Source organism: Mus caroli, unplaced genomic scaffold (genome assembly GCF_978045245.1).
Source record: "Mus caroli unplaced genomic scaffold, Mus_caroli_1 scaffold_2, whole genome shotgun sequence".
Taxonomy (NCBI): domain Eukaryota; kingdom Metazoa; phylum Chordata; class Mammalia; order Rodentia; family Muridae; genus Mus; species Mus caroli.
The window spans coordinates 52492949-52518658 of NW_028227257.1; the positions used below are offsets into that span (position 1 = coordinate 52492949).

The 25710-nt window shown below is 51.8% G+C and overlaps 1 protein-coding gene across 2 annotated transcripts in view; it reads left to right on the forward strand.

Moving 5' to 3' along the window:
• The first annotated feature begins 475 nt into the window (after positions 1–475).
• Kcnip3 (potassium voltage-gated channel interacting protein 3) overlaps positions 476–25710 on the forward strand; it is a 67859-nt gene continuing 42624 nt past the window's right edge. The window contains exons 1-2 of one of the 2 annotated variants that reach the window (XM_021182126.2): positions 476–595; positions 10614–10779. In XM_021182126.2, the coding sequence (XP_021037785.1) occupies positions 493–595; positions 10614–10779 (269 nt within the window). In that variant the 5' untranslated portion in view covers positions 476–492. The remainder of the gene's footprint in view (positions 596–10613; positions 10780–25710) is intronic. The other variant, XM_021182134.2, reaches the window with a different exon arrangement.

Consider the following 25710-nt stretch of genomic DNA (forward strand, 5'->3'; position numbering starts at 1 on the left):
GAAGTGCTCGCTCCAGCTTGGAAGATTTTCATACAGCAAGGCCTATGAGGGGTCGCACAGAGGTGACTAACAGATGGGGGAGAGCAACAAGAGGTGTTAGGACCCCAGGTGTTACCTTAGTGACATAATCCCAAGGGCTCCTCTCTGTCCTGCGCAGGGACTGGTGGTGGAGTACCCTGCCTTCTATCCCTGTGACTGGGAAGGGTAGGAACAGACCCTGTACTAGAGGGAGATGAGAACCAGGGACAGACCCTAAGCCTAAGCAAGGAGGTTGGGGGCCAGATAGGCTGAGAGGCCAGGACTAGGAGCCCAGGAAAAAGAGAAACTGGAGGTTGTCAGGATGGAGGCGAAGGAGGGGGGAGATAAGAGGGGGAGGGAAGAGGCAGAGGAAGAGAGGTGGAGCTAAGACTCGGGAGGAAGGGAGGGTGGAAGGAGTGAGCAGGGGGCGGGAGAGAAGCCTCCAGTGACAATTGCGTCTGGGTCCAAGCAAACATGAGGCAGCTGCCAGCCGGACCAAGCAGTCTGGCTTGCTCGGGCTGCAAAGCGGGAAGATTAGCGACGGTCCCTCTCAGCAGCAGAGATGCAGAGGACCAAGGTAGGCACGGAGGGGCTGAGGACTTGCCTGGACTTGGGGTAGGTGGGGCTCTGATGTTGGTCTTGACTAGAGAGTATTTTCACAGTGGTCCTTGGCCCCTACTCTCGCTAATCCATATAAGGGAAAGTAATTGTTCAGAGCATTCCTGCCTGGGAGGCTGGAATCTCGTGGCCTTTGGATGGAAGAGGCTCTGGATGTCTGTGGACAGAAGAGAAGCTTGAAATTAGCTCCATGGCTGGTCCTGTTCAGTTAGGTCCTTGGGCAGGGGCCGGGGTAGCTGACCCTGACCCTAGCCTCATAGACCTTAGTGAGACACAGGAGCATGGAAAAGGATGTCTTACGTGTGTGGGCAAGCCAACGGACAAAGCTTTCAAGTACTCCATCAATGAATGAATAAAGACCCCCTTCTTCTTAAAGCACTATGAGACCTCTAGTAAGATCACAAACATCTCTGCCTCCGTGGAGCTGTTGGGGGGATGGAGAGAGAGGGGAGGCAAAGAGGCACCCTGTACAAAGTTCAAGAAATAGTAGCCAGGTGAGGGGAAGAAGAGAGCCAAGAAAAATAAGGTGTGCTCCAGCTTAGCACCGACCCTCAGAAAGTCTGACCTGGAGCCTTGCATGCTGCACACAAGTCCAGGGTAATCTTGCTTAGGGGGAGAAAGGATCAGATCCAGATCCGGTTGAATGCCCCAAATAAGGAAATCAAGGTCTTATTTTTAAAAAAAATAGATATTGGGCTGGCATCTTACAGTCTTTCTTCCCAAAAGATATCTTCCTGCCCCCCTTCCAGTGAGGGCAATCAGCCCAGAGAGAGCTGGAGACTGGTTTCAGGCCATTCTGCCCCAGAGTCCAGGATACTATCCCTGTCCTCTGGTCCAGTTCCCAGAATACCGTGAAGGATCCGCAGATGGAACAAAGCCTTTTGAGCACAAGGGCAGGGTACCTTGAAAGGTACTTTCTCTCTTGTCACACCTGTCTCTAGCAAGCTCTGGACTGGCAGAGCAGAAGCATAAACAGCTCTCTGTCCCAGACTCATATCCACACTCAGATAACAAGCGTAGCTGTGTGCATCCACAAACATTGGACACACAGATACCCTGTGACTGTACCCCACACACACACAGAGCCCAGCAACGCTACTCTGTGTGTCCACAGATACAGGGAGTTCTACAGCCATGTATGCATAGACGTGCACACAGCTGGCACTGTCCACCAGCCGGGGATAGCATAGTCCCCTTCCCTTTACCCATCTCTGGTGACTCTAATTCCCAGAATTCTTCCTGGGTCCTTAACCACTACTACTCCCCTACCAGATGAGCAGAGTGTGCAGTCAGAGTCCCATAGGCCACTTGGCTGTTCTATTGGCCATTGTGGCCTCCACCGTGCCCACCATTGGCTCCTGGGCCATGGAACTCATTAGGCTTATGGCTGCCCCCTGGATTTCCATGTGTAGCCTGGCCCAAGATGGAAGGCAGCACCACAGTGACAGTGGAACTGGGTGAAGTCCCTACTGTCCCCTACCAGTAAGAGATTATAAGAGGTAGCAGGAGGGACAGCAACTAGCATAGGCTGGGAGATGGCCACACTTGTCACAGTCACTAGCTGACCCAGTTCTGTCCCTGCCTTCTCACCATACCCCAGCCGTCCCTTTAGTGGCTTTCATTTGGCCCTGCAGAGTGGGCACTGACCACAATGCCAGGCCTCCTGGCCAAACCCTGTGTCGGGAGGAGAGAGCCAGCAGCATCCAGATTCAGAGGTGGTAAAGTGGACACCAGGTCAGTTTGGCTCTGGGAGCCTCCCCAGCTTCTTGCAAGTCTGACCTTAATTTGCCCTGTTTGCAGAGGCGGTAACTGAGCACAGACAGGACCTCCCCTCCTAAACTGTTATCCTCATACAGCCCACCCAGGACTTGGTGGTGTTCTTACTCTGCAGACGAGGAACAGAGGCGGGTCCTGAACTGCACGCAGTGTTGGGACTGGATCTGAGCGATCTTGCCTTCTGCAGCACAGACACCAAGCTCTAGGTGAGGGTGTCCGGTGGAGAGTGATAGGCACAGACTCCAGGAGACAGAGGTGTGCCTTTAACTAGGCAGCCAAGGAGGTTTGACTGGAGACTGTTTGTGCCTTCTTAGCCTGCACTCAATGGCACTGGGGACTCTGCCCCAGTCATGACCCTGACTGCATTAGCCCCCACTTCCCATTGCTTGGCTGTGGATCCAGACATGAAAAGGAAAGAACCTGAGGTTTCCCCCCTCCTCTCTATTCTCTTCCTTTTATGTTTCTCATAGCCCAAGCAGGCTTTGCTATGGACCATAGGATGACCTTGAACTTCTGATCCCCTGCCTCTGCCTCCTGAGCCGTGGTGTTACAGGTGTCTGCCACCATACCCACTTCATGCTGGGGTTTACACCCTGGACTTCACACACACCAGACAAGCATTCTACCAACTCAGCTCAACTCAGTCCAGTCCCTTTCTCATAGTCACATCTTCTCCAAAGTGGAAAGCTGTTTGGATAAACCAGGCTGGCCTGAGGGGCACCCTCTGCTCCCTCAGCACCCTGGTCCTCACTGAGATTCTCAGGGGATGTTGCAAGCTCCCTGTTATGGCTTCTGTGAGGGCTTTCATAGGGAAGGCAAAGGAGGGAAAAGGGGAAAGCATCAGCCTTGACCAGCCCTGCCCCAGGCGGGACGTGTGCACAGCGTGGGTGACTCACAGCTCCCCCCAGCTCCCAGCTGTCTGATGTTCTCCCCCTCCCTTGAACAGGTGCATCTGTCAGCTGTGATCAGCCCACATCCTAGAACACCACAGAGCAGCCATGTGACAGTGCCAGAGTCGGAGCAGGGAGAGCTGACAGGCAGGAGGACAGCCAAGAGGGGCCTGTCTCTGGGCTCTCCCACTCTGGGCTATCTCAGCACTCTATCCTTTGGTCAGGCTTGTGCTCCACTCACACTCAGAGAGGCTGAGCAGAGAGGCTAGGCTGAGAGTGTCACCCCTGCCTTCCCATGCCTCCAGACTATGGGTGACTTCTGGGACAAAGATGAAATCTTTTTCCCTGGTGACATGTCTTCTCCTGATCTTGTGGAAAAGGCCTCTTTCCAGAGAGGCACTCAGGGCAGTGGTCTCAGGAAACTCAGTTCTAGCTAGGGCTCTGTCCCCATGCCTCTGAGGCAAATTTGTCCCTCTCTGGGCCTCCTCCACCTTCCCACTGGGGACTAGGATATGACCATAACCCCTTCCTGGGCCCCAGATGGGCTCAGCCCCCTGTGCTGTTCTGTTGGAAGCTGGAAATACCACACTGCAGCTATCCCCAGTGCCCCATAAATATATAGAACAGCCCACTAGCCCATCCGCACCTACCCTTGTGATGTGCTACTGGAGAGCCCTGGCCACAGAGGCTTGGTGAGGGCTTGGGGCTGGCCCTGTTGTCTGAGAGCCCTGGTTCTGTATCAGATGGGTCTGGGATCAGCTTTAGCCCCTTCATATATCAGCTGTGTGTCCACAGATAGGTCCCTTCGCTCCTCTGTGCCACGGTCTCAGATCACTAACCTTCTAGAAGGATAAAATCCTTTACCAACACATTTAGCCTGGACTTTATCTACCTGGTTGCTGAGAATAACTGAAGAAGGCATTCTGAAGAGCAGCTTAAGTTAATTCTTCAGTTAATTGGGGGGGGGGGGGCTCACTCATGTTCTGGCAGGTTGGCAGGTGCCAGACACCAGACTAGGACAGCACAGTTCTCTCCTCTGCTGCTGCAATGCCGTGAATGTAAGGACCAGAGAAGTGTGCATACACACATGTGCACATGTGAGGGTATGTGCATCCCTCTGTGTATGTGCGTGCTCCCGCCTACAGGAACATGTGACTGTCTCAGCCTCTCCTGCCAGGATGAACTACCTAGCTCACATCTGTCTGTGTCTAGGGGTGGGTGGGGGAGAACTCGGCTTTCAAAGCTCTCCAGTCCCTGGGGGCCCTGCACGACACAACACCCACCATTGCTTTCTGCCATCTGTCCCATTCGATGGAAATAGAGCAAACAACTCGTGGGTGCTGGGCAAGCCAGGATGCATCTAGGCAGTCCCTACAGAGGAGGGGTGCAGGTTAACCCCACATCTGTCTCAGAGACGGGCCTCTGGGAACCTTGAGCACCCTTCCCCTATCAAGGCCCAGAATCGCCTATTTGGTGGGAGAGGTACTCTAACCCCTAGCTGCACTTCTGACTCTACAGAGTAGAGGTTTTGGAGTTTTGTTTGTTTTGTTGCTGGTTTGTTTTTTGTTTGCTTGCTTTTTAATAAAAATGAGCAAGCAGGTGATACGGTCTCGAGGCAGCAGACCCCTCCTGCTCAGGTGGACACGGCTATTTAAATCTACAGACACAGTGTTCCTGAGTTAGGGGTTTAAGGATTCCTCTTGTTGCCTTGCACAAGCGGTAAGACCCCTAACTCAGGGCCAGAAAGACAGCAATGGTGGGAGGACGCTTATCTTTGTATTTATAACTTCACTTATATTTCCTGTAACTCTGGGAGGGCATGCTATGAACCCTGTCTACAGATGAAGAAGCCAAGGTTTGGGGTAGTCAAGGACTCTGTCCAGGATTTCCCACTGAGGACATAAGGGTCCAGCATTCCAGTCTCTGCCTGGCTGGCCAGGGCCAGGCCTCTGCACTCTACCTGAAATAATACCAGCCTGTCCTGGATTCCCCCAACTTCCCAAAGCAAGGTGTAGCCCCTGCACCAGCATTCAGTGTGCCCTGGTTGCTTTTAGAAAACTTTTCGCTGTTGTTTCCACTCATAAGGCAGTGTGCTTGTTTTCTTTTGTGGTGTGTGTGTGTGTGTACACGTGCATGTGCATGCATGTGTATCTATGCACTTTGCATACACATTTATACCTAAGATATACCTCTGGTGAACTGCTGGATATTTTAATAGAAACTTGTCAGAACTGTCCACAGCCTTCAGCAATCATATGCCTTCAGCTAGCATATGCCTACTGGATATCTCTACTTATCTCCCCCTAGGCTGATATTGGGGTTCTCTCAGTCTATGGACTATAATAGATACCAAGAGTTTCACCTTTGGGCTCCTCAGTAATCTAACTCCGTCGTTTTCCCAGACAGGCCCTCAGAGGAGAAGGTACTCCCTGCAGGTCATGAGCAGTGTGCCAGGCAACTGTCACACAGGCATCATGGCTTTCAGGGAGTCTGTGTTGGGTGAGGAACTGTACAGTAGGATGTTGGAGGTCAAGGGGCTAATGTGGTGAAAACTCTCAGGACAACAGTGTCTGGTGCTGAGCTGGACCACCATCAGGGGAGATAGAGGCACGAGGAGCATGCTGCCCCTCTGTCTCCATGAGGACAGTTTTCTGACCCTGAGACCTGCATCACTGTCCTCATCTCAGTACACCCTGAGCATATGACATTAGCCTTTCTGCTCCATCCCCCATGCACAGGTACGCAGTCAGAGGATCAGAGGACAATCTGCAAAATTCAGTTCTTCTACCATGTGGGGCCTGGGGTTGAACTCAGGTCCCCAGGGGTGACCCCCAAGTGCTTTCACACACTAAGCCGTCTTATCAACCCCAAAGGAAACTTTTATTGAGCTAAGTATGGCTATAAAAAAGGAACACATACCCCACGCCTACTTTGCCCAAATTTCCTAGGGAACACTCATCAATGTCACACAGGTGGTGTGTACCAACAGTCTGCCTGGGAGGTAGGAGAAGCACCAGGAGTTCAAGGCCATTCTTAGAAAACTGAATTTGATGCCCATCCTGGGATATAGAAGACCCTGACAGACATAGAGACACACAGACAGGCAAAAAGCAACAAACAAACAAACAAACAAAACCCCAATCAATACCCTAGTACATGCTGGGTTTACAGCACAGGCCTTTAACTCTTGAACTCAAGAAGGAGAGGCAGCACTCAGGCGGTGGAGGCAGGTGGATCTCTGTGAATTTCAGGCTAGCCAGCTCTAAATAATTAGACCCTGTTTAAAAACAAAACCCAACCAGTACAATCTCACACCTGTGACACTGACACTGATGTGACGTGTGTGTGTGTGTGTGTGTGTGTGTGTTGGCCATTAGAACGTTGACACCTGTAATTCGTGTATCCACACTACCATCAAGATACATAACAGCTCTGTCCCCAAAAGCTCCTTCTGTCCACCTTTCATAACCTCACCTTTCTCATTCCTCTGCCCTCCCCCCACCCAATTCTTGGCCTTTTAATCTGTTCTCCATTGCTAATATGCTGTCATTTCAAACTGCTATGTAAATAGACTCACGTGGCATGTGACCTTTCGGGACTGGCTTTTTCATTCTGCTTAATTCTGGCTCTTCAAGTTGTGATGAGTGTCCAGGTCCTCCCTTCTTATGGGTGGGAATTTCTGGGACACCCTTCTCTACCACCCTCAGGTTCATCATTCCTGTGCTGAGGGACATCTGGCTGTTTCCAGTTTGGGGCTCTAACAAATAAAACTACCATGAATATTCAGTAGTAAGTTTTTGTTTGAACATACATTTTCAACCACCTGGGACAAACACCAGAGGCTGATATTGCCAGGCTACGTGTTAGCTGTGTGTTCTGTTTGCTAAGGACCTGCCATGCTGTTCTCCTGAATGGCTGAAGAACTCTGTGTTCCCAGTGACCAAGTAGAAGTGGCCCAGGGTCCCCGTCTGCACGGCGTTGGTTTTAGTTTTTATTTCAGGTACAAAGTGTTTCTCATGGTGGCTTGCTTTCTTCCTATTTTCTTTCTTTCTTTTAAATTATTTATTTTCATTTTATGCACACTGGTGTTTTGACTACATATTTCTGTATGAAGGCTTCAGATCACCTGGAACATGGGTTACAGTCAACTGTGAGCTGTCATACAGGTGCTAGGAATTGAACCCAGGTCCTCTGGAAGAGCAGCCACTGCTCTTAACTACTGAGCCATCTCTCCAGCCCTCTCATGGTGGTTTTCTTTAAAAATGCATTTGTGTGTGTGTGTGTGTCTGCGTGTGTGTCTGTGTGTGTGTTTGTGTCTGTGTGTCTCTGTGTGTGTCTGTGTCTGTGTGTTTGTGTCTGTGTGTCTGTGTGTGTGTCTGTGTCTTTGTGTGTGTTTGTGTCTGTGTGTGTCTGTGTGTCTGTCTGTGTCTGTGAGAGGGTAGGTACTGAGACCAATTTTTTGAGCCCATTCTCGCCACCTTTGTGAAACCCACCTTTGTGTAGGTTCTAGAAGTCAAACTCAGGTCCTTAAGCTTATAAGCGCTTTATCCACTGAACCATCTTACTGGCTCTCATGGTGGCTTTCGATGGCATTTCTGTGGTGGTAGAAGATGGCATTTTCCCAGGTGTTTATGTGCCATCTCTGTTCCCTTTGGTGACATGCCTGTGCATCTTTCTTCTGGATGGATTATCCTTTTACTGTAGGGTTTGGAAAATTAAGGGCTCCTAGGTGCCAGGTTCTATGGTAGAATGAGCAATACACACACACACACACACACACACACACACACACACACACACACGTGGTGTCAGAGCTGACATTCTGCCCAAAGCAGAATAACAAGCTATTCAATGCTGCCCGGAGCTGCCGCCACAGAGGCTGAGGTGGAGGCACAAGGGAGTGACCTAGTTAGAACAGTGCTTCAGGGGTCTGACACCTGAGTGTGGCCTTGAGCATCCAGGGGACAAGCATCCAGTGCAGGGATCAGCAGATACCCGATACTCAGGCAGTGCTGTGGAGAGAGGCAGCCTGTGAGGAGCACAGTGAGCTGGGGGCAAGCATGTGACATGGTTTGATTTGCAAAGTGACAGGAAGCCATCAACTCCGAGCAGGGGCAAACGGATGTTTAATGCCTGTTCCACTGTCCTCAGTGACCCAACAGCCCTCACTCTGTCATCTCCCTCACAGAGCCCTTAAGAGTGAAGGGGCAGTGGGGTCATCTACCTCCCCTCAATGCCTTTGAGCCTGGGAGGCAAGAAGAGGGTGTCAGGAGAGCGATTTAACATTCCTTGGCAGCTCAATCAGACCCTCTCCCAGACAGACAAGTGTCAAATATTCATGAAGATGACCTGCGCTCACCCATCTCTGCTCCTGCCTCCCTCACAATGGGATGGGCCCAGGCCACAGGCTTGACTCTTCTGAGGGACTACGGGTGGGCAGGCTCCCTTTTCTCTGCCCTTCTTTCTCTTCAGAGATTTCTGCTAACTCAGGAAGGGAAACTGTCACAACCCTTGCCTTGAGGGGCTCAAACTGAGAGTTCTGGCCATTCTGCCAGGTAGAGGAAGCCAGTGCAGGTATCTAGATATCACCCTGACTCTCCACCAGGGAGAAAAATAGCACTAGGACCCCTTAGCCCAGGGTGTTCATAAACAATTACTTTGGGAGATTGTAGATCTGGCTAAGGGACTCCAACACCCACCTTCTGAAATCTCTTCAGGGACCTGGATCCATGAACAGCCAGTTTGGAAGCCCATGATTAAGATTATCTTAAGTTTAGAGTCAGAATGCCACACCACTGTGTGACATGTCCCCACACTCTTCGGGGACTTAGTTTCCTTACCTGTAAAAAAGATGGTGTGATCCACCTCACAGGAGTGTGTCAAACAGTGTGTAACACGCACTGTGGGGTCTCAGTCTGCCCTGGAGGGTTACAGGGTCTGCCACACCTGCCTAGGGTTTGAGACAAAATCTACTGGTGTTAGTTAGCACTGTGGGAGTAGGGTGGAGGTGGGCTTCTAATGAAGTGCCCCTGCTAATGGCATTCAAGCTCTGAGGTCCATCTCAGCTTCTGCTCCCTCCCCCCTCCCCAGGTGCAAAGTCTTCAGCACTGAATTCATGAGATAACAAAGGACCAGTTGCCGGACCCACCCTGCCCCCTACTCCTTGACCAATATACAGATTTTACCCATCAAGGCCGTTCCTGAATGAGATGCTTAAAAATGTAGAAGGTGCCTCTGATCCAGCCAGGGCAGGGTGTGTGGGAGCATGTGCCTGTGTGTATGTATGCATGTGTACACACAGGTGTGTTCAAGTATGCAAGTGTGTATGCATAATACGTGTAGGGCGATGCCTCCTTCCCCATCCCTGGCATCCCTTCCCTCTGTACCAATGTTCCTCACTACCAAGTGAGCCTTGGAGAAGGGATAGAAGGCAGGGGTGTTACTGAGAGTATGAGGTGACAACTGAGAGCCAGACATGCCTGTTCCATCCATGTGCTGGTGGACACAGGACACAGATGAAGCAAACCAGATGCCTAGAGGGCTGTCATGGCTGACTTCAGCCTGCCCAGCCAGGAGCTACCCTGCCACCACTAGGGACTAATGATGGCAGACAGTTTGATTGACAGGACTGAAGCCAGCATTGCCATAGGCAAACAAACCTCTCTGCTCTGATTGCTCCACAGTGGCTCCAGGCTGACCTTTTCAGATTCACACCTACTCAAATTTAGGCCCCACTGTCTCTCAACACCCGCCTCCGGGTTCCCCTAATTAGCTGGCCAGATGGCCACAGGGCAGGCTGCTTTAGGTGGTCACAGAGATTTGCATCCACTGTCAGGCTCGCTTCCAGTCAAGGCCATGCAAGGCCCTTACTGGGAGAAAGGAAATGCACTTACCTCATGGTATCCCCTCTCTCTTCTCTAGGCTTCAGTGAGTTCTCTCAGGAGCTATTCAGCTGTGTCAGCCAGGCTGGTGGGGGGCTGGGGGGGTGGGGGGGGGAGAAAGAGCTTAGGACGAACAAGTCTGGGCTCACTTATGGCCTTGTTTTCCTAGGACACTTCTTCTGGGGCCCCGCCCTATGCCAGAGCCTGAGTGCAGGACAGAAAGAAACCATGAGGGATGGGGGGACCTCAAGGCTCAGGGGGTGGGGCTGAAGGGGGTCTTCCAGCCAGCACTGCTGCAGCTCACAGAGCAGGTTCCTGATAGGGTTAGGACTGGCCTCACCCAAGATATCAGAGTGGCCGATAGGACCTTCTGGAGGTCCCTCCGGTGAGCCTGAGCTTATGAAGCCTCCTCCCTCCATTCCTTCTGCAGGAAGCCGTGAAGGCATCGGATGGCAGCCTCCTGGGAGACCCTGGGCGCATACCGCTGAGCAAGAGGGAAGGCATCAAGTGGCAAAGGCCACGGTTCACCCGCCAGGCCCTGATGCGTTGCTGCTTAATCAAGTGGATCCTGTCCAGTGCTGCCCCACAAGGCTCAGGTAGGACAAGAGTGACCGGGGGCAGAGAGATCACGCTGAGCTCTGTCTTCTCTGAGGCCACCTTGGGCCATACTGCCTCCACCTCTGTTGTGAAACATGTCTTCATTCATTCACATTCTCCCTTCGCTAATACCAGAGCTCTAGTACAGGACATGGGGACAGCAGACCGGAGCCGTGTGCAGGTTTTCAGAGAGTGCCTGGGAGAGAGAGGCAGGCTGGAGGCTGAGGAGGCAGGCTGTACCTCACCCAGCACTCACTGGCAGAGCTATCTTGAACATCTTTCTAAGTCCTCCATAGAAAAGGGCCCTGGACCTACCCACAGGGCAGATCTAGTACCTCCTGGTTCTTGCCCCATGTACCCAGAGACTGAGGCTGGCATTCTGGGGTGTTCCCAGCATGGGAGTGAGGCTAGCAGCAATAACTGTGCTGTGTTTCTTCACAGCTATCTGGGGTGTTTACGAGCAATGGTAGCACAGAAAATGCAGAGATAACCTCACAGAGCCCCTGCAGTCTCTCTCTCTCTCTCTCTCTCTCTCTCTCTCTCTCTCTCTCTCTCTCTCTCATGCACATACTCACACCTTTGCACATGAGTGTGCATACACACACGTATACATATGCCATGCATGTGGAAGTGCAATCCCATACCAGCATCCCAGGATCAGTTGCAAGACCTCTGCCTATACCACGTATGTTTTTGATGGCATAGAGGCTTGTATGAGAATCCATCACCAGGAAGAGCTACATGCTTAGCCAGAGAGGTGCTTTGTGTGTTTTCTTAAGCCACACAGTCTTGCTGTGTGATGATCTCCAGGGAGCCTCAGTCTCCTTGACAGACAATGGGTACAGTCGGTGTTCCTAGCCTCCCAGGTTGGCTGGTATTCCTGACTGGAGGAGAGAGAGCAAGCACAGGGGCCTGAGCATGTGTGTGCATGAAGGGACAAGGTTGCTGCATCCTAAGACCTCATCTTTATTGGCAAAGCCTATTCCGACTTGCTCTTAGCTGGATTCCGTTCCACCAACGGAACTGACCCACCCCTGACTTTTGTCTCTGAACCTTTCCCGTGGAAGCACTAGCACATGTGGGGCGCCTTCCTGGGCCCCCGCTGTTCTAAGGTCTTGCAGGTGGCAAAACATGTGTGATTTGCACTCATGTGAAAATGTTTCCCATTGTCCACCAGAGTGGGCTCCAAGAGCTGTAGCACTCTGGTGTGGCCTCTAAGTGTGTCCACAGGACTCAGCTCCACCCAAGGTGGGCTCAGCTTTCTGTCCCCTTCCAACTCAGAGTCCCACCTCCCCCATATCTGTCATCTTGAGTTTCCCTGAACAGATAAAATATGGCAACTATAGTCAAGGCCTCTGTTCTCCTCTATAATTGCCACTCTGACCCACAAGGCACTGGGCAGTGGTGGCTCTGACTGGGACTGTACACCTCTGATGGCAATGCCATGGTGCGCTGGGTGCACTGAGTCCAAGAGCAAGCAGGGTGTGTTCACATCCCATTCAGGGTGGCTTCTTAGAAGCCAGAGCCCTTTCCTAGTCACTCCCTTCAGAAGTACACAGTACAGGGTAAGGCCAGGAGAGCACCCAGCAGCCCAGCCCAGCCTGTATTTGCATGGATGGACATGTTTATCAAAAGTTACCAAACACTGAGAGGAGGTATGGCTGATGGGAAGCAAGCCATGTTAAGCTGTGTGGATCAGAAGCTGCAGCCCACCTCCAGGGACTCCAGAGAATCAGGAGTGAAGATCCCTGATTCCCTGATTCCCTGGGGTGAGCTCCTGAGCTTCAGCAACTCAGTCGGAACACATCCATCTATGTCCCTCAAGGAGGACTCCGTTGGTGTGGCCACACTGGGAATTTTGTGTGCATGTGAAATGCCACACTGTGGTTGATGAGTCTGCTCCTCAGGCTCTGGGTGCACAGAACAATAAGTGCCATTCAGGGGATCTCCATCACATGTCCCACGAGGCCTGCCACGGTATCCTGAGCACTGGGTGCCTGTTCAGTCCAGCAGCCCAGACGCTGCCCTTGTTGGGGTTTTTCCACTCAGCCCCAGAATCAGAAATTGGGATTTCTGAATCAGAATCTGGGATTGCTGGAAGTGTAGGTCAAGGCCCAGCATGGAGGCCCCAAGACTTGAGTGAGTCGGGGTCTCAACAGAATGGGCAAGACTCAGGGACCTCAAGGTGGGGGTGCAAGAACTGGTCCATCTGTGGCTGTGCCCTGGGAGGTAGCAGGGGGCCAGTAGCAGGGTCTCTAAGATGCACAGGTCCAGAAGGTGGGGGCAAGGCAAGCAGCTTGACTCCCCACCCAGAAACAGCCATTCTCAGCCCAGGACCCTAGGACCATCTCCTCAGTGTGCCAGAGCTGTGACTCTGGCCTTCTCTGTGGGTGGCCCTTCCTGGCAGAGTGCCTTTGGCGTGGAGGCGTGGTTTCAGCTGAAGCCACCGACTGGACAGACTTGCTTCTCAAGTCTGCCTCCCCTGGAAGTCAGTGAGATTTGGGTTTCTTTAATTATCTAAGTTAGAATAAAATCCTTCCAAAATGGCTTGGGGTCCTGAGTTAAGCAAAAGACTGAGACCCTGGGTGTGGGGAAAGTCACAGAAACTCTAGAGGAACAGGGAACCACAGTGTGACAAAGCCTACATCCCAGCTGTCACACTACGCAGCTCCTGCTTCTGAGTCACACAACACCACCATTCATGGAACCAAGGCTGTGCTCCCCGCCCTCCCGAAGTGTGGACTCACAGGTTCATCAGCCATTCAAGTCACAGGCTCAGTTCAGATTCAAGAAAGGACCCTTGGACTCCCTGAGCCTCAGGCTGCAGCATGGAGTGGCCATCTTTAATCCACTCCAGAGAGTTCTCAACAGAGCAAACCGAACCTTCACTCTTAAGAGGTCTTCACTGTCTGTAGTCCTGCCTAGGAAGTGACCGTAATCCCCATTGAGGAGTGTTATTAGGATCCCCAGAGACACCACTATGCTGAGACACTGTCCTTGCCGCTCTGTAAGCTACCCCCAGGACCAGTCTATGACCTACCTGGCTCTTATCAGCTGGCCCTTTCTAATTGATAAGAGCAGCCCAAAGGGGCCAGGTGACCATCTTAGGCTTTGGGGCAATAGCCCCTTGGACGTCTCCCCTTGGGGCTTCTACCTCTAGAGTCTCAATTCTCTCAAATGGAGACAAGAAAAGCATTGAGTGGGTAGAGTGCTTGAAGGACCACCTGCTGGATTCATCTGGCCCCTGGGGCCACCTTCTGAACAGAGAGGTAGATCGTGTTAGTACTGTGACCTGTGTATGGTCGTGACTGAATCCATCTTGTAGCTGCTTCCAACCTTTCCGTGTCTTTAGTAGGCATCTCTACTGTTCCAGCGGTGCCAGGAGTTGGAAGAGGGGGGAAAAACAGGATGTGGAACAAGCCCTTTGATTAATGACAGTGACGAATGTGACCTCTGAGTGTGGTATGCAGAGCAACGGGAGTGCTGGAGGTTCTGAAACCAGGGGCTCATCAATAAGCTTAGAGTGGCCCTTGTCTGCCATTGAAGGCTACAGCTGGGCTTGTCTGCCACCTGCTGGCTAACTGTGCACATGACAACATGCGGTCAGGGTAGCCAAGAAGGGGAGGCGCCTGAATGCTGAGTAACAATGTAAGTCAAATAGGATAAATGGTACTTTGTTTATGGGCAGGTGCTGCCAGGGCTAGGAAGAGAGGCCACCTGGCTGCTGGGCTGTCAGGCACCTGCCCAGCCCTGGCACCCTCTCAAAAGCGATTAGAAAGGATGCATGCCCCAGTAGGTCCTTCTCCGACTATGTCCCCTTCCACCTCCCTGACACCTGACCCCATGGTTAACCACAGGCCATGATCAATGGGAAAGATATCCTCCGGCCACCACTCCTCCCAGGCAGCGTAAGAAGCACCCGTAGAGAACATTCTCCTCTCCATGCCACAAGGATGGGGAAGATGTCCCTTCCCACCGCCCTTGCCACATGGCTTGGTGTCACCTTTCCTGCCACCCTGTCAGTCACATGTGATTTCCCTCAGACAGAAATTCAGTGTGGTCGAAAGGGAGGCAGAAGCATCAAGGGCTGAGCTGCCTGCATACCTGTCCACCCCACACCCTGGCTTAGGTCTCACCCACATCAGCACACCTGGTGATAGAGACACACACACAACCCTCTCTGCCTGAGGCCAGCAATAGATTCCCAGTTCCTGGGGAGGGGTAGCTCAGGGCCCACAGCTACCCAGCACCTACAGACTTCAATCTATCTCCACAAATAGCTCAGTAGCCTGCAACTAGCTGTGTGCAGAGGGAAAGAGACTATTGCCAAAGAAACATGTTTTCTGGAAACTCTTGTCGGAACCTGCATGGACCCAGAAGGTGTCACAACTTGCCTTAGACACATTTGCTACGGTTGCTGCAAACACTGGGTTAATAGACACAAGGCCTGAGCTGCCTGCTGGCCCTGCTGCACAGCCTTTGTGTGTGCTCAGTAAATAGCTCAGAGCAGCAGACGTGACCAGGTACACAGCAAGTGTCACCAAATCCTGCAGTTTCTTCACCTGGCAGAGTGTGCATCCCACATGGGTTTCCTTCTGCTTTGGAGGAGGCGATTTGACTCGCCTACCTCTGTATGGAACAGAAGCTCTGAGCAACAGTGGCTCCATTTGAGTTAGGAAGTGATTGCAAAAGTTCTCAAACTCTGCTCTTTGGCCTGTTCCTTCTCAGTTGCAAAGTGGTGAGTTCCGCTCTAGCCGTCCTGGGATCGTCCTAGGCAAAAGAAAGGGAAAGACACATGGGAGGAGAAAGTTCGGCCAATGGCGTCAGTAGAGCAAGACAAGCACAGAAAGTTCTAGAAGGCTGTTTACATTTCATTAGCCAGAACTAAGCCAAGTTGACTGCAAGGAACACGGGAGAATGGCACTGTTTTTCTGTTTTACTTAGTATGTTCCAGGTTAGCCTCAAACTTGCAACGTCGCTGGGGCTGACCTTGAACTTCTGATCCTTTTGTCTCCAATCCCTGCATAGGGAGATTAAAGGTGTTAGCCACAAGCTTTTGCTGGGGGTCGAACCAAGGGCTTCTTGCGTGTCAGGTGAGCATTCTACTAAAGTCGGCTGCATCCCTAGCCCTAGAATAGCAGCTTCTTACTGAACATATCCCTCCCTCTGACAAATCCTGATGTCTACAAGTAAAAGCAGAGAGAGGACTGGGAACCTCGTTGGTGACCAGAGGACCTCAGCAAGCTGTCTGCCATTTACCAAGTGTGCAGTAAAGGGAGTGGGGAGTCTGGTTCCTGCTCCAGCATGCTCTTGGCTGTTCCCTCTCCTCATGAGAGAGACCACTTCCTCTCTCTGTTTGCTACTTCTCAGACATGCAGGGAGGATGGGGCTCTGGGTAATAAGTAGAAGCCAGGAGTCAAGAGGAGGCCAAAGGCTGGGGCAGGGTAGGAACAGGCTGTGGAAAGTCCCTGGTCCTGTGAGGTTCACACCCTGAGCAGCAAGTCGCACTCGGTGCCACCTCCTCCCGAGGTGCCAGAGCAATGCTCACCCCCCATCCGGGCTTTTTACAGTTGCTGACACTTATTTGGGGAACAGTGAGCTCCTGGGTCCTGGAGGTTGAAGAGATAAATGCAGGTACCAGGCAGGCTCAGGGAGACATAGCAGATCCTGGATTGAGGGGCTGTTCAGTCTTTGGCACTTTCCTAAGAGCAGGATAGAGTGAAACAAACAGGCCAAGAGATAGACTAAGACCAAGAGAGACACCGAGAGAGAGAGAGATTTGAAAGAGAAACAAGCTAGAAGCAGGTGTGGAGAGGGCAAGCCCTCCCTGAAGAAGGGTGCTGAACCTAGGTTTGGAAAGGCCACCAGAGAACCAGGACCCCGGCAGCACCATGTCTGAGTGTGGCAAGGGCTGCTACCCAAGACTGCAGGAGTGTCAGCATGGCTGTAAGAAGCACCTGGGAGACATCATCAGCTTCTTCTTCCGCTTCATCTCAGGGAACCTGGCTGGAGGTGAGGGCTGCCTGGCTGGGACAGGGATACCAGGTGCCGGAAGATGTCATTTGGGGATGGGGACTGTAGCTCCTCCTTTTGGGGTGGGGCATGGATAAAGGCTCTGTGCCTTGTACATTCCCATAGGGACCCCTGGCTCTCAGAAAGCTAAGCCAAGACTCCCAGACTCATAAGCCTGGAAAGAGATGGGTGGCCAGGATCCTGATCTCCATAGTGGATATAAGCCTGCCTAACTGCTCTAAAGAGCCCTCCCTGCCTGGCACATGTGGGCCCCCCTATCCGCACTGAACCCCAGCTCCCTCCCTCCCCGAGGAGTCCTCTTCCCATCAGAGCCAATATGGACCTATTGTGCCATGCAGAGGAGAGAGAGGAAATAAGGGGGCCAGTGTGTATTGAGACTGTGTATAGAGGATATCTGTCAATGACAGCCTTCTTCAAGTCTTCAGAAGTCCACTCACCAGGAAGACTTGACAGGAGGCCTAGATCCGGCCTGGAGGTGGGAGGAGGGGCGCTTCACAGAAGGCTGTGTCTGTGTTGCTTCTCTGCCTCTCATCCAAGCTTGGCAGGGCCTGCTGGCTGGCAGGGGCGCTTCCTACCCAGTAGGGGAGGGAATCTTGCAGATGGGGATCTGAGAACTGGGGTGTGAAGAGCTTCAGACCTTGAAGCTCAGGACCCCCTCCCCCGGGCTCTTTTTTCCATTCTCTTATTGGAGGAAAAGGACCTAGCTAGGCTAAGGCAGTCACATGATTCCCCAAAGAGACATAATTAAATCCATAAAACAAAGATGGACCCTCTCATAGGCATGTGACACACAAAGCAGCCTTCTGCTTCAGGGAGCTGTCATTGACCCAGAGGGGTGACATGCTAAGCAGTGAGCAAGCCAGACTGGAGCTGTCAACCTCATGCTTTGGGGTGGAGCCTGTTGCGCCCAGTGTGGGGCGTCCACAAAAAGGAGAGCTAGGCATACTTGAGAGCTGTCAGGTTAGCAAATAGCACGTTGTTGTTGTTGTTGTTGATGGTGGTGGTGGTGGTGGATGTATGCTCAGCTTGTGACTCGGGTGTAATGACCAGAGGACAGCTCTTTGGAGTCTGTTCTCTCCTTCCACCTCCATATGAATGATACACAAGAATAAAACTCAGGAAGCCAGACTCATTTGGCAAGTGCCTTTCTTTACTGGTGGAGACACTCAGCCAGCCCATAAAGAACATTTATAAGAAGAAAAGCTTGAAATTGCAATATATCTGCCCATTTCCAAATCTGTAGAAAAAAAAAAAACAAAAACCAGCATAAACCACCAGAGTGATGAGAAAATGGTAAGACAGGAGTGGGAAGAACTTGGAAGATGAGCCTGGCTCTCTTTCCCCAGGTGCACAAGGACTCTGTAGGGCATGCTCTCTGGCTCCAGAGAGGTAGCAGGTATCCAGGCCATGTCCAAGAACAACCAGGGAAGTCACAGCCATTGCCTTGACCCTGTGCCAGACCCCTCACCCTGGTCTCACATCCCCAAGTTCCCCTCAGGTCACCTCAGGCTTAGATGGCGAGGAAAGAGGTCAGCTTTTCCCAAGATACTCTTCTAGACTGTAAGGAGGACACAGAGCAAGGCTACCTCCCTGGTTCCTTAGTGTGACCTACAGAGTCATACCTTTGTGCTGCCCTTTGGACTTCTGCTGAAGCTCACAGGGAAAGATACAAAGAGCTCAGAGAGTGAGAGATGAACCCTGTGTACGGACTCTCATCTCAGAGCTCCTCAAGGCAAGGTAGGGGCAGAACAGAGGCCAGGGAGGGCTGTCAGCTAAAGCAGCAGGGACCCTCTCTACCCCTGTCCTAGAGCCCATCTGACCTGAATTGTCCAAGTATCATTCTGATGCCCTAAATATATGCCCCACACAGATAGATGCAAGTGCATACCCAGGTTCCACTGAACTCCTAATTGAGGATGCTAGCCAAATGGCAAAGTTGATTCCAATCAGAAGGAAACCCAGGGAGAGCTTGGGACACACAGGGCACAAGCAAGGTGGCTCAGTTATATGCAAATGATGGGGGAAAGGCCAGGGGCCACAACAGACCACTCATGAGGGCACCTTCTCTACCACAGAAAAGAGGGAGCCTTTTAGACATGTGCATCTGGGTACCAGTCATAGCAACACCCAGTTCTCCCTGGCAAGTCAGGTGATTCTGAGGGCAGACTGGATGGCTTCATTTGCACAGTTTGTAAACAGAGCCCCATCTGCCAGGCCATGCTCCAGCCTCTCACCGCATCCATTTCTTCATCTGTAAGATGAAATGGATATAAAAATGAGGTCATAGAGATGATTGCATCGGGTGTATGTGAAAGGAGTCACTCCCTGCACGGCTTTCTGCTTTCACCTTGTTGAGCAGGCTCCTGGATTGGCTCTGTTCTGTACCGATGCTGGACACTGAGCAAGTCCCTCAGTTTATTTATGCATCAAATGGACACAACAGCATGCTCTTTGGCACCCCCACCAGCGTCTATAAAGAACCACAGCGGTGGCTGGGCAAGCAATTGACTTTGTAACACTGAGGCGGGGTTTCTTCCATGTGTCGGTCAGGTTAGTGTCCTCATTTGTGACCAAGGATAGAGAGGGTGAGTTTTCAAAGTCAACCTATTGTGATTTCTCCCCATTCTCTTGACCAGGCACAAGGCCTGGGGGGTTGTGTGTGTTATAGCTTCCAGACCCCCACAGGGAAGGCTGACCTCACCTCTCGCCTCTTGCCTCTTGGTAGCCCTGTCCCTAGCTGCTGTTGTCTGAATTCTGGGAGGTCCCATGCTCCATCATTGTTCTATGCACCCGAAAAACCTTTCCCAGGCTTTTCCTAGTGAAGTGGACCCCATTAAAGCCATCTTTCTTCAGAGAGAGGTGAGTTTTCTGGGCTAATAAGACTGCAGAGTCCAGGTTCCTTCCTGCTCCAACCTCTGCCCATTCTGTCTCCTTCCTCTGTAAGTCCAGATAAATGGGAGAGGGGGAAGGGCTTGCTGGAGCACTAACTGATGGGGTAGGCTGGGATTTTCTACAAAGGTGTGTTAAATACCTAGTCTCAGCATCATCCCCACCTTCCCAGACCCAAACTCCTCCCTGGCCTGTACAGTCCTAGGAGGCCCCAGTCTCTGCCTCTCAGGTGGAAGGTTTTGAAGATTCTTTGAGATGATAGGAAATGGAGACAGGAGCAACTTTCTAATGTTCCAGAATGGAACAAGAACATGTTTGGGGCTGCTCTGGGGAAAGGCAGAGCCATTGTGGCTGAGGAGGTGGCTGCACTTACTGTTCCTAGGTAGATAGCGGAGCCTGGGCACCTCTCAGGAAAGTGCCCCTAAGCCTTTCCAACCTCCCCGTCCATCCCTCTCTCTCACCCTGGACCAACACATCCCAAGCCTCTCCCCACCCCCAACACCTGCCAAAGCAGCTCACTTAATAGGCATTTCTCCATCTTCCCACCAGGGGGCAGAAGAGGCTGGGGCAGCAAGCCTCTTGGACGGATCTTACATGAGCTGTTAATTTCTGACACATCCACGCACATCCACTTCACACCTTTGAGGATTAAAAGCACAGGGTCTGGCACTTACGGGCTGCTAGCTCTCTCTCTCTCTCTCTCTCTCGGGATGCATCTTGGTTCCCGATTCCCTGAGCCAAGCCAAGAACAGACTAAGCATCTCTTCCAGTTGGCGGTCCACCCACCCCTAGCTGTGTATGAAATCTTCACTCTAGTCATTAGGACTCCGTGTTCGTAAGAATGGCAGTGGCCTTATCCTGTGCTACTCCAGAGGCTTCAAGGGGGTGGGTGGGTCTCCTTGACGGATGTTGCCTTTGCAGTACTCCCCATTCCAGTGTGAATAACTGAGCAGGCTCAGGTGACAGAGAGGGAATAGAGTTGAAAGGGTCAGGGTGGGGGCAAAGGAAAGTCTACATTTACAGTCTTCCTCTGGACATATGGACCACAGCTTCTGACATTCATCCCGTAGACTGAGGTGTCTCTGAGGTGAAATGAAGACCAGAGAGAACTAATTGCAGCCTCTTTCCAAAAGCTTGGCTCTTGTTTTTTGGAAATAATGTGAAAGACTGAGTAGTTGGGGATTTGTTTGTTTGTTTTTATTTATTTATTTACTGTTTTGGAGACAGTATCTCTCTATTATGTATCTCTGGATATCCTAGAGCTCACTATATAGACCAGGCAAGATTCAAACTCACAAAATATACCTGCCCCTGCCTCCTACATACTGGAATTAAAGAAGTGCACCACCACAGCAGGCTCAAAAAAAAAAAAAACTAGTTTTAAGGATTTTCCATTGCAAACAAAGGGGTCACACCTATGGACTTTTCCAACATGAAAGGAAATGGTGAGAGTTGTTTGTTTGTTTGTTTGTTTGTTTTTTAAAGCCCAAAGACTACAGCTCAAAACCCTTGCTGGTCCAGGAGGTCAAAGAGAGTTCTAGGAACCGGCTTATGTCAGGCAGCAGGGCAAGACTGAGGGAGACTTCCTGGCCAGGCACTGCAGAAGACAAATAGAGCCTCTGCCGAGCACACAGTATTGTTAGGCTGGTGACAGTCACAGCCGTCCCCCTACACACACACACACACACACACACACACACACACACTCCCACAGTCAGCAAATGGCCCTTAGGCCTAAGCAGTGACCAGAACCCTGAGTCTGGGGCAGGGATCAGCTGGATGAATGGAAGATGTCAGCAGCAGATGTACTAGTTAGTTCAACAGGGACAAAAGCCCATGAACACGCCACACGGCCTCTAACTTTCAAGAAGGGCACAGTGATAGGGTGAATTTGAAGGAACCAGGGCAGCAGCCAGCAGCAGCCTAGGTTGCTCTGAAAGCAGGAAAGGATGAGATAGGGATCCAAAAAGCCATTATTTCCTGTTCTCAACACACAGGGGTTGACCAACAGCATGGGGAGATGCCTGGCTCCTAAACACCTCTGGTGGCTGGGGAGAGGGGCTAACCATGGTGAAAAAGACAGGGAGTGAGCTGAGTGCTTGTCCTAAGCCAGGCAGATACTGGAATCCACACCCATGCCATCAGCAGCCATGGTACCACCTTCCATGGGGAGAGCTTAAGGTTTAAGAGAGGAAATGGTTGGTCCATCAACTCACTCATCTATCCACCTGTTTGTCTGTCTTTCCTGCCATGTGTCCACCCACCCATCTATCCACACATTCACTCATCCATATATCCATTCATGCATCAGTCTACCCACCCATACATTATATACTTGCCTAGCAACTCCACAAATGTCTGGCATAGAGTGGACCTTAAGTCTGGTTGAGAAGGACAAAGGAGGAAGGAGAGCCTTTCCTTGGTCAGTCCTCACCAGACAGATTGCTTTCTTAGCCCAAACATGTTTGGAAACCGACTGTGGTTGGAGAATTTGTTGTTGTTGTACTAGACAGAGGCTCCCCATCTGTTGCAATCCCCTTGGCAGAGAAAGGCATAGACAAGGACTTAGGCACCATTTATCCCTTTAGCCCTTCCTTTGTGAGGATCTCAAGTCCCTATATATTCCTTCTGCAAGTTTATCTGGTGTTAGGGAAATGCCCAACCATAACTGCAGTCTCCATTCACCCCTCCCCCAACTCCTCGGGCCTTGGTCTCAGACCTGCAGCACTGATATGAGGTGTCTGAGGTTGGGTGTGTGTGTATGGGAACACCAAGCACTGGGCTCTTCCTCTACTCTGCACAGCTCTCTCAGCCTGGTGTCCCAGCTTGTGAAATCCAACGGGCTCAGGTAAAGAGCTAGGGGCTCCACTTTAGCACTTGCTAGGGGAGGCGGATGCACAGTGGGTAGCTGAGCTATTTCTAAGCACAGATCTCACAAGGAAATAAGTTGAGGTGAATGTGTGGGGAAGCTGGAAAGCTCTGTGTGCAGACTTAGCACTGTGTGTGGGGAGTGAGGGGGGACGAGAATAGATTGCAACACATGCAGTGACATGTGCAAGAGCACACACACACATTCGTGCTCACTATTTTCACAGGCTCAGTAGTAAGTACACCTGTGTGTGTTGGAGACCAGGGCCTGTTGTGGCAGTGCTGTCTGATGGAAGGATCCTTGGAGATCCTGCCTGACACAGATACATCCTAGCCTGTACGGGCCCCATTGTACCAGGCGTCAGGGGTTGCTGGGGGGCAGATCCTTGCAGACATAGATGGAGGTCAGGATCCCTTTCTGCCCAATCACTAGATGTGCCTTCAGGCAAGCAGACTAGAGAAGGGTTCCCTCTGAGAGAGAAAAGGGGGAGCCCTGAGGAGGATGGGGGAGTAGGGAATTGATGGTCCTGGGGTTAGCCCTAGGGTTTCCAGAAAGGGTTGGAGAGGCCTTGAACTGTACCCAAATGACCCAGAGCAAATCCTTTCATCTCTCAGCCTGCTTTTTCACCTTAAAGAACGGAGAGTGGTGGTAGACAGAGCTCCCCTGCAGTTGTGAGGATTAAGGAAGCTGTAGCTGTCAGCCAGCGCACTTGGCGCACATCCTGGTTTGCTTTTCTGTTGCTGTGATAAAACATTCTAACCAACCTTCCCCAGAGGAAAGGGTTTGTTCAGCTTACATTTCCAGGTCACAATCTATCCCTGAGGGACGCTGGGACGGGAACCCAAGCAGGAACGTGGAGGAAAGCTGCTTGCTAGTTAGATCACTGGATTGTCAGCGCCCAGGCACACGGGCCCAGGGATGGTTCATGGTAGGCTGGGGCCTCCTACATTGACCAGTCAAGACAGTCTCTCTCAGACAGGGCTACAGGCAGCTCTGGTCAAAAACCGATTCCTCAGTTGCGGTTCCCTCTTAACAGGTGACTGAGCTGTGTTCAGTTGGCAATAAAAGCTAACCAGGATTGGTCACAATAAGCAGGTAGGAGACACCATGGCCCTGGGTCAAGGCTGAGTCTTAGACCAGCACACACAAGCTGCCTCATACTTGGAAAAGGGGAGGGGGCTCCCGGTGGGAGAATGCTATAGAGATGTAAGTAGATTCTGTTTTAATTAAGCCCGAGTCTTGGGATAAGACCAGGGTGCCAGGCATCTGTCTCCACCTGTGGCCCTGCCAGCCCACCGGCCAGCGTGGCTTGCACTGCCGTTGTCAGGGCTTACTAACAAGTACTGAGGTAGGTATCACTAGCCCATTTTATAGGTGAGGACTGTGGACAAAGGGGATTAACAATATCCATCCGTCCATCCATCCGTCCATCCATCCACTCCTCCTACCCACTCCCCTACCCACCCACACATTTACCCATCCATCCATCCATCTGCCCACCCATCCATCTGTCCCGCTGCAATCAGGCTACTGCAGACAAGCTGTGCGTGACCCTGCACTACAGTCCAGTCCTTGTACCATAAGGGTCCCTCACCACAGATCTCACACAGCGCTGGTCTAGTGGCCAAGGAGGTAGGGAGAGGGGAGGGGCCTGGAACTGTGCATCTTTGGTAAGCTTGATGGGGGGAGGGGGTGATACAGACCCCAGTGTAGAGTATGTGGGTGGCTCACACATTTTTTACCGAGTAAATATTTACAGCCATTATGGCAATTGATCGCCTTCGATCCTGTGCGCAGCTGTGAGAGAGCCCTGCTTAGTCATGCTTTCTTAAAAACAGCTTCTTCCCTTGAGCCACTTTAATAATTCAGCTCCTAATTGTCTCCGAACGCAAACTTAAAAATGCCAACTCAGGGCCTCCGTCCCCACCCTGGTCCCCTCTCACCCTCCCTGCAGGGATCTCACCTTGTCCCTGATGCAGATCTGGCCTTTTTTTGGTGGGGGGGGGGGGGCCTGGGACCTGCCTGGTGGGTTCTGGAGTCCCTGCACTGTGTTGAAGCCAGGAGGAGAGCGGAGTGTAATTGAGCTCCAGGGCCAAAGCCAGAAGAGCCAGCAACAGGAAGTTCTGGCCGCTGCTCCCAGGGCACTTTGAATAGCTGCTGGTAGCAAGACATGGGGCACCTTAAGGTGACAGGAAAGCTGAATAGGCTCTGAGACAGGCCTCCAGCCATGACCACACCTGCCACAACTGGTCGGTGAGTGGGAGAGACCAAATGAATATTGACATAGTGGCTGTACGTGCTGCCACTCCTGGTGGGCGATGCTCGCCAGAGCCTTCCAAGGGTTCCCATCTCTGTGTAGGGTAAGGTCCTGGGAATAACATGGTGCCCTAGCTGTGCCCCTGTAGCAGGATAACCAGGGGTCATCTAGAGCTCCAGTCTGAGCTCTGTGTCCCTGGCAGACAGGCCCAGCAGGGTAACTTAGTGGGCGTCATAGAAGATTCTTGGTGCCTCCTGCAGAGCACCTAAGGGTGTGAAAGCTTCAAAGCCAAGGGGCCAGGCCTAGCTAAGGCCACCACTGAGATCACATACTGCAATGACCACACCACACACACACACACACACACACACACACACACAGTCCTTGTGAAGTTGCAGGGCTGTCCACCATGGCAGGAATTCCCACTGCCCAGGGTAGACACATGATGTCCCTTCCTAGACTTTTATTTCTTTAAGATTTCTTTTCATTCTATGTATGTGGGTGCTTTGCCTGCAGGCACAGCTGTGTATCAGTCTGTGTGGAGTGCTTGCAAAGGCCAGAGGAGGGGGTGAGTCCCCCAGAACTGGAGTTACAGACAGTTGTGAGCCACCATGTATGTGCTGGGAACTGAACTCAGGTTCCCCGAGTGCTCTTAACTAATGAGCCATTTCTCCAGCACCCCCCCTCCATTGTAGACTTTTTGACAACAGCAGGCCCTGATCTGGGATAAGAGGCTGTGCCATGCAGGCCCGGTGGTGTCTGGTAGCCCAGGTTCCAGACAGAAGAGTACACTGAGGAAGGGTGAAGTTGGCCTAAGAAGTCTGTGTGAGAGGTGATGGTTAGGCTCGAATTGGTGACTTCCCTCTGTGGTCTACTAAGCCC